This window comes from Electrophorus electricus, chromosome 6 (genome assembly GCF_041902795.1).
Source record: "Electrophorus electricus isolate QZ-2024a chromosome 6, ASM4190279v1, whole genome shotgun sequence".
Classification (NCBI taxonomy): domain Eukaryota; kingdom Metazoa; phylum Chordata; class Actinopteri; order Gymnotiformes; family Gymnotidae; genus Electrophorus; species Electrophorus electricus.
The window spans coordinates 36,848,947-36,862,089 of NC_137502.1; the positions used below are offsets into that span (position 1 = coordinate 36,848,947).

The window sequence follows — 13,143 nt, forward strand, 5'->3', positions numbered from 1 at the left end:
AATGATATTACAGTGATATTTGGTCATACTCACTCCATATGTGGGTATTACAGTAGAGTGATATTCAAGCTCAGTGTAAACCCCCCACTCCATATGTGAGTATTATAGTACAGTGATATTCAGTAACCGGGTAAACCGCTCATTCCATATGTAGGTATTACAGTACACAGTACAGTGATATTCACAGTGTACACCCCTCACTCCAAATGTGGGTATCACAGTAGAGTAATATTCAGTCACAGTGTAAACTTATTCGTTTGTATATGGGTATTACAATAGAGTGATATTCAGTCACAGGGTAAACATATTAATCCATATGTGGGTATTACAGTAGAGTGATATTCAGAAACAGTGTAAACCTCCCACAGCTGGTATAAACACGTTACTGGTTTCTGTTGACTGCATATCAATAAACTCTGCACACACTCCTTTTAGACACAACTGCACGTAGTTGTACGATGCTAACTGGGGGAATAAGCTTCCCTTATTAGAAAACTACATTACCCACAAAGCTCCAGTGCAAAACTAAAGAAGGAAAATTGTATAATAAAAAAAAACACTGGCATTATTTAACATTATTTGAATGATATTATTCTCCATGCAGGAAAATGGAAGCAGCCAGTATTTCAAAAGGTCAGGACCAGTTGAGCTGTCCAGTCTGTCTGGATCTACTGAAAGATCCAGTGACTATTTCCTGTGGGCACAGTTTCGGTATGGTGTGTATTAATGCCTGCTGGGATCAGGATGATCAAACAGGAATCTACAGCTGCCCTCATTGCAGAGAGACTTTCACTTCAAGACCTGTTGTACGCAGAGACAACATGCTGGCTGAAGTGGTGGAGAAACTGAAGAATATAGAACTCCAAGCTGCTTCTCCTGCTCACTGTTATGCTGGACCTGGAGATGTGGAGTGTAATTTCTGTACTGGGAGAAAACTCAAAGCGATCAAGTCCTGTCTGATGTGTCTGGCCTCCTTCTGTGAAACTCATCTCAAACCTCACTATGAAGTTCCTGGCTTGAAAAAGCATATGTTGATCAAAGCCTCCTCATACCTACAAGAGAAGATCTGCTGTCAGCATGATGAAGTGACCAAGATCTACTGTCGTACTGATCAAAACTGCATCTGCTATTTGTGCATGATTTATGAACACAAAGGACATGATACAGTTCCTGCTGTAGCAGAAAGAAATGAGAAACAGGTGAGAACAAGAAATATTTTTCATTTAGTTCATACTATGTCAACTGTATGTCTGATCTGGAAAAAAAAAATTATTTGCATCTTTTGCTTTGGCACCTCAAGTTCTTTCAATGCAAACAAGTCAAGAGCAAAAATAATGCTTCTTTTGAACTATTTGTTAAAAATAGGGACTTGCTGCACACAGTTCAAATGATTCCAAAAAACTGATTTGTGAGGACAAAAATTGTGAAAATAAATTTCCATGCTCAAAGAAACTGCTGGTGAAATATTTGATAATTTTACAGGTACCACAGGCATGTATATAACAAAAAACAAAGCAACCCTAAACTTCTAAATTTTACAAAAATAAATTGTTGATAAAATATCAGATTGAGTCACAGTTAAGTAAACATTTTCTTAGCCATTTGATCCTGTTGACAACCTCAAGCCTATGTTTTGCATTTGGCAGATGCATATCTTTTGCATTATCCAGAGCGACTTAAAAAAGTGCTTTGTCATTTGTCATGCTGATGCCTAGAAGTGCAAAACACATGAGCTCTATAACAGACAACAATAAGTACAATAAACAGGGATCAATGCTGATGACTAGAAGTCCAAAACACATAATAAGTGCAATAAACACTACCCTACAGTAAGTACTAGAGTTTCAGTTACTCAACATAGGTGCAGGATCAGTGGTCATTTAAATATTCCACAAATAAAGGGTCTTCAGTCTACGTTTGAAGACTGCAGGAGACTCTGCTGTCCAGACAGTCAGCGGACGTTCGTTCCACCATCTGGGAGCCAGGACAGAAAATAGTCTTGATGCTTGTCTTCCATAAGACTTGAAGCATGGTGTTTCAAGCTGAGCTGTACTTGAGATTTGAAGTAATCAAGGTATGGATCAGGCTTTGACCATTGTGACACCATGTATGGAGGTCCATTTTTGGCTTTGATAGCATGCTGCTGCATTCTGCACAAGTTGTAGAGGCATGATGGCTCTTACAGGAAGATCAGCAAGTAGTGTGTTGCAGTAGTCTTGCACTGAGATTTAAATAGTCTGCACAAGAACTTGGTCAGATTCCTGTGAGAGAAAGGGCCAAATCCTTTGTAGGTTGCAAAGAAAAATGTGCAAGACCAGGTCAAAGTGGAAACATGAGTTGAAAATGACAACTGGTTGTCCAAAGTTGTGCCCAAGCTACAAGCAGCTTTAGATGGTGATACCATAACAGGAAACGGTTGTGTCATGTTATGGGCTGGAAGTTCCTAGGATGTACAGAAGCTCGGTTTTACTGGGGTTGAGCTTCAAGTGGTGGGCTTTCATCCATGATGCAATGTCAGTCAAGCAAGCTGAGATACATCTGGAAACTTGCATGTCGGAGGGTGGGAAAGAAAGACTTAATTGGGTGTTGTGAGCATAGCAGTGGTAGGAGAAGCCATGAGAAGATATTACATCACCAAGAGAATGAGTATACAAAGAGAAGACAAGATGGCCTAATACTGAGCCCTGTGGGACACTGGTGGAAAGTCTACATGGCATGCGTGTGATGCTGTTTGGCGAAACTGATGCAGTCATGGATATTGTTTTTAGTGAATAATTTGACCAATACCTTTGGACATCATGGAAAGGAAGAGGCTTATTTTAGCTGGAGTTTATGTAGAGTTGTTTGGGTGCAGTTATGAGCTGGAACCTGAGAGATAGTTCAGTAGCTTCTAGCATGGACTACAATGTTTGTATTGCAAATTACTGGATGTTTTCATTCAATGCTGGAAAAAGTCATAATCCTGCTACAAATTGTGAATATAAATGAGAAAGCTTACTATTTCTTTACAGTATTACAGCATTTACAGTATTACAGTATTTTCCCCAGTATAACATTTTAGCCTAATAGCAATGAAGCTATAATGAAGCTAATTTTTGTCTTTTAGTAAGTTTTTGGGCACTAGGACACCTAGTGGAAAATATTGTGTGGCTCTTGAGTAAATTCATGTATATGCTCAAAATTGTTCACTTTATTTGACAAGACCCTGGTGAATCAGAAAATGTAGAGCATGACTAAAAATGAACCTCCAGCATCCAAATACACAATATAAACCCCCAAATTAAAAGGTGTTTTAAATTTTGTTTTGACATATTGTTCTGTATTAGATAAGCTCAAATGGAACCCAATTGAATGAAAAATAAACCTGGATAGGAATGAATGTCTTGGACCACTGCAATTTGAACCCTGAATGATCATTGTGCTGTGTACAATTTCAGATAACTAGTGTTAAAGTGAACAAGTACAAATCAATCCACGATAAAGATGCTCTCTAGGTTTCAATGGTTAAATCTCGAGTGTGAATAATTCTACAGATAATAAAACATATAAAAGGGGCACAGAATCGTTTGGAGGTCATACAGTAATACAGTATATCACAACATTAAAGATGTTATTTTAGATACTTCAAAAGTCATTATATTAAAAAACTTCTCTGGCTTAGTTTTACACAAAGCAGCCCTGCTTTAACACTCTCTCACACACACTGCTGTTTGGCAGTTTGATCACATGTCCTTATTGGCGTGAGAGAGATGGAAACACCAGAGCACAGCAGTAGGTGGTGTGACCCCAGAACTTTTCCCTCCATCAAAAAAAAGTCAACAGTACAGAAATATTTTGGCTACAGATTAAATTAAGCACAGATGATTGCAGACACCTGGCCAATATACATAATGTGTGGGAAGCAGCAAAGTTAGCCAATGTAAGCAATGTAATGGTGTAACTCCATGATAAATTACTCAAAGCAATTCAGCACACTTACGGTAATATTGCAATCCCATTTGAAAAACATGACGATGGTTTTTAACAATAACGTTATGTGTAAAACAAAGTTCTGGCTAGCTGGAATGAGAGGTAGACAACTTGACCCAAAATCGAAGGGGGCTGACAGGTATTGGTTATTGGTTCAGGCTCCTGTTTGTGTTCTAATGATGGAAATATTATGTACCTATCTAGTAGTTGTATGTGTATTAAAGGATATTATGATGTGCATGGATTTTCTCTCTCCTGCACACATTCTCTCTACCATTAGTCTCATTATAGTTAGCTAGATGTGTTAAAATCACCCTGCATTTCAGCAAAAGAGCAAACAAACAAACAAAGAACATAACCAAAACCATAGGCTACTATCACTGCCATAGAGGATGCTGTAATGTGGAACAATTATGAGGCAGGTGCACATGCGGAGTGGAGCGAGATTTGTTAGAGGAAAATCCATAAGCAGTGTCAGTAGAATGGGTCAGAGTCACGAAGTCAAGATACACAGAACCGGAATGCATGATAAACAGAAACAAAACCCAATAACTAGAACAGGCTACAGATAAGCAGACAAAAACACATAACATAGAACACTGTGAGAAGACGAAACACAGCAAGACGAAACACTGAAAGGAACAGATGGAGGGTAGAACAAAGAAGAAGAGAGATTACGTGCAATCATGGCAGCTTCAGATCCAAGGCCTGCCTGCTCAGTCCACGCCCTAGTAAAATGGGAGACAAACACTGAGCACGGCTCATCGGGGCCACATCTGCAGCTGTTTGCTGCATAAATGTCTCTCCAAGAGGCTTGTAGTTTAAGTAGGAATTCCCTCAGTTCCTGATAAAAAGTGTCATTAGTGTGCTTTGCCCAGTCATAAACATAGGCTCGGTCACTATTTGAATTTGGGAGGGTGTCATTCCTAAACGACAGTGACTTCATGCCATTAATCAGCTCCTCCTCAGTAAACCTGTGCTTTAAACAATGCATCAGAATGGTCCTGAATTCAGGTCCTGTTAATTGAGCATATTTGGTGCATCCCTTTAACGCATCCACAAATACATGAACATTAGTTGGATCAGGTAAACTGTCACATATATTTTTAATATCAGTCATGCTAGGAGGCATAACTCTACACAGTTTCTCACCCAGCATCATGAATGGAGCAGAAATTTTAACGGGGGGGCTGGAGCCATGCCCTGAAGTCTCACCGTGCTTTAGAGAGGCTAGGTTAAGATAGAGGGTGGGTGTGGTCTTGCTGTCCACTCCTCCTCCAGAAGCCCCCTTCTCAGGTTCCTGACTCAGCTCAGATGTGAAACATCCGCCCGAGCAGGAGCCTGTCTTAGCAGTGCATGCTTCAAAAGCGGAGGAGGAGATCCTTTCAGCTGTGTGGTAGCAAAAACAGCTATTTGAGACCCAGGCCACTTCTTGGGTTTTATCCAATGCACCTTGTCCCACACTGGCTTGGCCTTACTCCAGGCTTGCCAAGAATTCTTCATATACTGAAAATCCCAGCTAGGGTCCCCATATCCCTCATAAACAAACATAGCACTGAGTGCTATAAACTCCCTTTCAAATGAGCCTGTACGTGGATAGTGTCTCAACCCAGCACATTTAGTCCAACCAGCCCAAACGTGAGACAAAAACGCACCTAAACTAAATTTAAACAAAATTTAAGCACAGAGATATAATACTAGGGTGTCAATTACCTGCGCAGTATCTCACTTCTGACCCAGACTGTTACAAATTGATTCAAAGTGACCAGTCCTTCAGGATCAATCTCCTCCAAGTTACCCTCTGCCCTCCGTCCTATCTAGCAGGATCCGGGGAAGTCAAGAGACACTGACACCAAAGTAGTAAATCAAGAGAGTTCCACTTTACTGAGGAAAGCACAGAGTATATATGTGTCCTATATCTACTATCTAAATCTCCAGTATCTAACTATATATATATATATATATATATATATATATATATATATATATATATATATATATATATATATGATGTCTAAATGTTAATTGTGAGCGTCACCATTGTCTTTGTGTTTTGTGTCATTAAATGTTTCACAAGCCAAGAGAGTCTGTGTGTCCTGCTCCACGCCCTGCAGCACTCAGGCAGTCGTTCCACATGAGCAGATCATCTGAAGCACAAACACAATTCATCTTGTACAGTTTCTGTTATGATAATGACTTCTAGTTTGGTAATGCAGGATGATTTTGTACTTTTCTTCTATTTTGATCAGAAAAGCTCTCATGGTTCTCAGCCTTCCAGCTCATGCAGGAGCTCCTGATAAGCAGGTCATTTTAATCCTTTGTGCAAAAACTCTTTGTTTAAAGATCAAATCATCTATTATGATTTCTGCATCGTAACACGTTTACCTTATTTCCACAATTCAAAATACTCTAATGAAACAAAGCATCTTTCCAGTGAACCTGACAATACCCATGATGTTGCAAGGTGAGTGCTTAGTGATTAACCTTTCTTGTTAGCCTGAATAGCAGAAGTATGCACTTTTCCTTTCCATAGAAGAGAAGCATGACTTTCCAGTGAATCTGATAACAGCCTTATTTTCTCACTTCTGCAGAACTCATAAATAACTGTGCAAGACTTAACAGATCACACCTTTTGAAATCTTTGAAACCTCACCCAATTTTCATGATAAGCTTAACAATCACAAGGTAAACAAAAGTACACTGGTAAACCTCTGTGGGATTCTATGGGATTTGAGTATAGTTTATTATCTACTTTCTTTAAACATAGGACTCTTCTTGGGACTGCTTTTGGGTGGTGCTGTAAGTTACCAAAAATTATCTGATAACTGATAATTCCCATTGTGTTCTGCAGCTATTCCTTGTAAATATTATGACTTTTAAATGCACTATGGTTGACACATAACATTCAGTGTCCAATAGAAGGCCTACTGATCTTCAATTTTACAAGCAATTTGAGTTCTGTGCTATAAAATATGTAAAGTATACATCTTTTTATTTAGTTTTGTAAAAATAAATGAATGTACAAGTGGCATATTTCTTCTTATGTCATGGGCATGCTTAAGCAGAATAATTTATAATGCAAATTCTTTTACTTTCAGGAATGTTTCACACACATCAGTCAAAATGAAGAACTCTGGGAGAAGAATTCTAGTCATGGATACAGTATATTGCACTGAAATGGATTGATGGCACTAAAATGAATTGAGAATAAAGAATATCTACACATCATGTCACCGACATGCATAAATGCCTTATGATGCTGTATGTGTCCTTACTGACAGTTTCATGGAGGAAGTATTTTTTGTGCTGTCCAGCAATGCAACTTAAAATTGGGTAACAGCAGGTCTCCTCTGTCATATGGAAGTTAGAGTAAAGAATTTGTCTTAGTGACATCTGGGGATATTTTAACTCCAAGGTGAGTGAATCCCACTTCAGTAGAGATAAGTGGTGTTTGTAGAGGTGTACAGGTGTTGTTTAACTTGTACCCATAAATAATATCAAATGCTCCAATTAATTCAAGGAGTGTGGGAACTGCTTGTTTCAAACTGGACAGTAATATCATCTGTCCAGGGTTTATGCCAGTTTACACTGAAAATGAATTAGTTCAAATATCAGTTTATACTAATGAAAATTAAATAGTTCATAGTTCAATTTTTTTTTTTAATTGAACTAAGTTTACAGTTCCAAAAATGAACTAGATGACATTCTTTTTATCTCAATTCTTTTTCAATAGAATATCTTTCTACCCATTCTTCACAAGCCTAAAATCATTGGTACTCCCACTGAACAACCACAGACATTAGTTACATTTAAAAGTTACACTGAAATCCAATGTTGAGATTGAGAATGTATTTTACCTCTTAAACAATGTGTTAAGTTATGCGAACAATAAACGATGAACAATGGCTTTGCGACCTTACTTAAAGGCTGTGGATCTCCCACAGTGTAGTCCAGTACAATTTCTTGTTGGCAAATGAAGGCAGCATGTCCTTTACAGGACATGTGAATGAACTCTGCAGTTGTTGCATCGTAGTTGTTAATGATTTCTTGTGCTCATGTCACATATATTCTACAAGATTGCTTTGATACTTCAAACCTATGTGTCATTTTAAATTCAATGCAGATATGGCTGACGTCCAGACATGTTTTTTCAGACACTTGTATGTTCATAAAACTGATTCAAACGCTCAAACAAACCAACTTTTACTTACACCACTAGCACCAGACATACTGGGCTGTGTTTATAGAAGTATCATGCCACGTGCCATAAAACTGTCGTAAAACATGAGTGGAGTTCATATTTATTATTTGTAAATTCGGTACTCATAAAAATATGTTTTCAATGAAATGTGAATGTTTTCAATAAGTATTTCTATTGGTATGTCATCAAGTCTTTCCTTCCCTTCATGTTACTCTTCATGTTCAGGTTAACACTCCAAGGAAGCAGAACACTTTTTACAAAGGTGTGCTGTAAAACTGTAACTATAAAATAACTATAACTATAACTGATAACTATAAAATTCTGACTGCCTATGTTGCGATACATAGGAGTATTATCAGATGCATAATGTCTGCTTATATGCCTGCTTATATGCAAAATGAATTCTTTCTTTCTTCTGGGTCAACGGCAATATGTTCATCCTCACCCTCAATAGCATTTATGGATCTGTCTGACAGCATTTGCTTAATACACAAAGCCACAAGATTCCCTGTTCTCTCTCCCTGTTTCTAAAGTCTCTACTTTAGTTGCACTGAGGTCTTCAATCCCTGGTTTGACATTATTTTGGGGTTTCAGTTTGTGCAGTTGGGGAATGAGTCCTGAAGACATTAAATGAATACATTTGTATTTTCTCCAATGTAAAATGTTCTCTACTCTAAAGTATTTGCCTTATTTCATTAATTCTAGGTAGTTTATGTAATCAGTTACAATATACATTCACAGGACCACTTAACCTCAAGTTCCAGGTAGCAGTTTGACTGTGAATAGCAGAGAGGTTGTCTTCCTTTCTGGGGAAGACAACCACATCACTAATAAAACAGAGGGTGTTTTGCAATGAAGGGAATGATTCATTTTTCAATTTTCAAATAACTTTTGGTATCTTACAGCACCACCCCACATAAACCAGGAAACTAGAAATCCTGCACTACATGTTTGGTTACTTAAAGAAGAAAGACCCTAATGATAATAGCACGTTCTGGGACCATAAAAGAAAAAATTAATTGTTACAATTGCAACCGTGTCCCAGCACTTAGTGGGTGAACCCCTAAAACACTGTAACAAAGACAGTACGGTTGGCAGGCACTTATGTGCTTGAACCCATAGTAAGAAAAAAAATATGAGCAGTTCCAAGAAGGCTTAAGGAAATCAGATAATAAACTATACAAGTACTCACATTCCACAGACATTCTATAGACATCTGCTGAATGGTCTGAGAATTATCTTTCTTGAGGATAGATTTTTCTTTTCTCAATTTTAGGTTCAGGACAAGTGAACACCACAGCACAAAAAGTATTTTAAAATTCAAGAATAAACTTTATTGCAAAGATGATATTCTCTTCAACAAGGAGCCTCTCGAGAGGAAAAGTTAACATTTGAGTTAATCTTAAATACACAAAAAGTTTTGCAGAGGGGGAACCTTCAGACTATGTCTGTTTGACTTGCTAGAATTCTCTCTTGCTCACACTTTCTCCTCATTGGCTATCAGCTGGTGAGCTGGGTGATGTAGCTATAGCCGATAAGACTCATGTATCGGGTCAGACTGACCTCAGTAATGGCTACACTTGTTGGCATTAACACATATTGCTCTTAGATATGTACTTTGAGTTTGGTATGAGCTGGCACTATTAGTAAGTTTCACTAGCATTTTTTTGCATCATGGAATATGTTTACCTCATTCCTCCCAGATCTCAAAGGGCTCAGCACACACACACACACACATACACACACACACAAACACATGCACACACGCAGACAAACACACTGAGTGCACTCTCCTGCTGCCCAAGACTGCTTGTCCTCACACACATGCATACTTCAGTTCATCTTTTCCTCTCAAGTCACATTATGAAACATGGAAATAGAGTGTTATATTGTATAAGTATATAATATAAAAGTAGAAAACATTATATTCTGATTATTATTCCACATTTCACAAAACTGCTGAAAGTTTTTGTGCTTAGTACTTGGGACAGTAAATGATCCCAAGATGCTAGAATTAGAAGAGCTAAACATGAAACCTATGCATTTGGAGGTAGAGTGTGGGTCAGAGCCTTTTCAGTCTAATCAGGCTGCAGCTGGCTGTGCAGGGTCACTAAGTATTGAGTGTGATGCTCAAACTATACTAGAACCCTCTGAGTCTTACCAGTTTGATGGGGACCATACAAAGCCGTTAGATGTGGAGTGTGATGCTAGGCCTACAGTGACTCCCCAAGGTGATGTACCAGTACCAGCTCCCAGACAGAGTAAGAGTTAATGGTGAGATGCATTCAGATCCATGTCAGGAACCTCGGTCAGATTGCGGTGTTCTTGAGCCCTGAAGTGTTTTTTCCAGGTCTTAAGAGATGTTTTAGATTGAATACAGAGATCAAAAGGCAGTTGTTCTAGATGTTCTCCAGATAACCTGCAGTACTTGATATCTGACTGAGGGGTTGATATTTAATGACCACAGAATGTGTTTGAAACTGATCAAAACTATTAAAACTACTACAGCAACAGCTGAAAAAGACCAAGTTACTTTTGGAAGGTTAATTCAATTACTGGCAAATTGAAACTGTAGAATAAAGAGATAACTATCTTTAATGGAGTTATACTACAATACTATACTATATGTTCTACTATATAGAACAGCACAGTAAACAGGGCTACCTATGTGTACTTGCAGTCATATTATTGTGTAATCATTGCAGGCTATTACAGCAGCAAAGTACAGTTCTTATCTTGGTTGCAAAGGGACAGTTGCAAAGAGACAGAGTGTTTTCACCAAACATTCACAAAAGTGATGTAACCAGACACATGCATATAAGCTTTCACTCAGTCAGAACTAACTAATTGTAACTGTCACTGGAAGTTAATTCCATACAAAAACATTAGTTCTAAGGCAGTGTGGTGCAACAAACAATAGAGCAGCACTGAACAGTTACATTTTAGACCATCATCAAAAACTCAGTAACCAGCTTTTCACGTTATATGCAAATTGTTATTGTATACATTTTAAAACCTTTACTGACTGGATGGAGGGCAGGGGATATAGTAATCTATACATTTATATGTCTATACATTTTTATTAACTTGGCAAGCTCCAACATGTATTCACTTAGGAAAATACAGTACACCTGGATTCAGATGATTCCTTTCAGGTGTCCAAACAACTTGCCAAATGCAAGTGTTTTTCAAAAATGTTTAGTTCTGTCAAATTCATTATTGTATAAAATTTGCATTTTTTGAACTAGATTTTTTTTTTCATTCACATCAGTTCAGGTCTTGAAATAATCTTTAGAGTCTGAAATTAAATAATTGACTGTATGTGGTTCCAACACATTGATCAAATGGGTACCAGTATCACTTTTCTGAGTCATATCACTGATACACTATCATAGACCAAAATGGAAACATGTAGTCAAATTACCATTCTGAGGAAAACAGCAAAGTTTCAGCTAAATCCGTTACTGGGGGGCTCTACAGTGCAGAATTAACTATTTTGCTTATAATCGTAAGCCTTGTGTTTTCATACCTCAATGGGCAGAAGTCAGGAGCAATATTTCAAAAACAGAAATCTACAGACACACATGTAATGATAATTGCCTGCAAAGACTGAGCCAGTTATGACATCGGGAGGCTGTACAGTGCACAATTACCTTAAAGGGCAGAAGTCAGGAAAAGTAATTCATATCAACACAGAAATTTACAGACATACATGTAATGATAGCCTGATGTTGCCTGCAGAGATTGAACCAGTTATGACATTGGGAGGCTCTACAGCACACAATTACCTATTTGGCAATTATTCACATGCTTTATATTTAAAGAATATTTTATTTCTTTTTCAGTTCATCAGTTTCCTTTCTTAGTTTCTAAATTTCCTTATGACTTTGTCCATCCAAGAAACGGTAGTTTTTTCAATATTTCATATAGCTTTTGATGTTCTTCCACCATCTCCTGGTTGTGTTTATTTTGACCTTTGAAGACATTAAGCTCCTCAGTCTACTTCTGGTTTCATCCTCATACTTCTAATTCATTGCTCTCATTTCCTGATCAAAATTCCTCTCCATATCCTCACGCTCTCTTGCCTCTCTCTCTTTCCTAGCTCTTTCTGCTTGCTCACTTCTCTTAATGTCTTCATGTTGTTCTCTCACTATTTCCTCTCTAATTCCAAACAGACTCTCTCGTACCTCTACGGTTCTCTGATCATACTCATGCCTTCTTCTCTCCCATTCCTCCTTCCTCTTATGCTCCAGCTGCTCACAGATTGTTCTCATCTGCTCTTCCATCACATGTTTCTTTTCCTCATACTCTTTTTTGCTTGCTTTAATCTCTTTTCTGTCATGTTCAGCCTGTTTTATTCTTTGCTCCCAACTACATCTCTCTCTCTCTTCTCTCCATCTGTTTTCCTCTAAATCTCTCCTTCTAAGGTCTTCATCTTGCTTTTTCTTCAGTTCTCCATAGCACCTTTGCTCATTTTTGAGATTTTCCTTATCTTTTCTGTATCCATCTTCTCTCTTTATATGATCTTCCTCTTTCACCTCCAGTTGTTTTTCAAATTCAGCTCTCTGCTTTGTATTCTGTCTTTCCAACTCTTCAATTTCCTGGTGCCATTTTCCATTTGCTTTTTTTTCCTCCTCTGACCCTTCAAAGTCTTCTGTCTGCCATTGCTTCTTCTCTAGTTCATCTTTTCCTTCAAACTTTTCTGAGCGCTTCCATCTTTTCCGTTAACTTCTTTTCTGTTTGCTGTTTTTCTTCATCAGCTTTTAGTTTTTCTTCCTCCAGACTCTTCTTCATCTGCTCCAGTTCTCTGTGGTATTTAGCCTTTATTACTTCCACCTCAGCCTGAATCTCTCTCTCTCTTTCAAAATTTCTTCAACTTTCTTTATTATTGACATTTCTGCATCTTCGAACATACTGTTTGTGAAGTATTGGCTTGTAAGTTGATCACTGGTTCTATCATTGGAAAAAGTGTA

General features: G+C 37.9%; 1 protein-coding gene across 1 annotated transcript in view; it reads left to right on the top strand.

Annotated features, from left to right (window-relative positions):
• The first annotated feature begins 608 nt into the window (after nt 1–608).
• The window catches only part of LOC118241141 (E3 ubiquitin/ISG15 ligase TRIM25-like), a 65,025-nt gene continuing 52,490 nt past the window's right edge, over nt 609–13,143 (top strand). The window contains exon 1 of the mRNA XM_081715727.1: nt 609–1,199. Within this exon, the coding sequence (XP_081571853.1) occupies nt 609–1,199 (591 nt within the window). The remainder of the gene's footprint in view (nt 1,200–13,143) is intronic.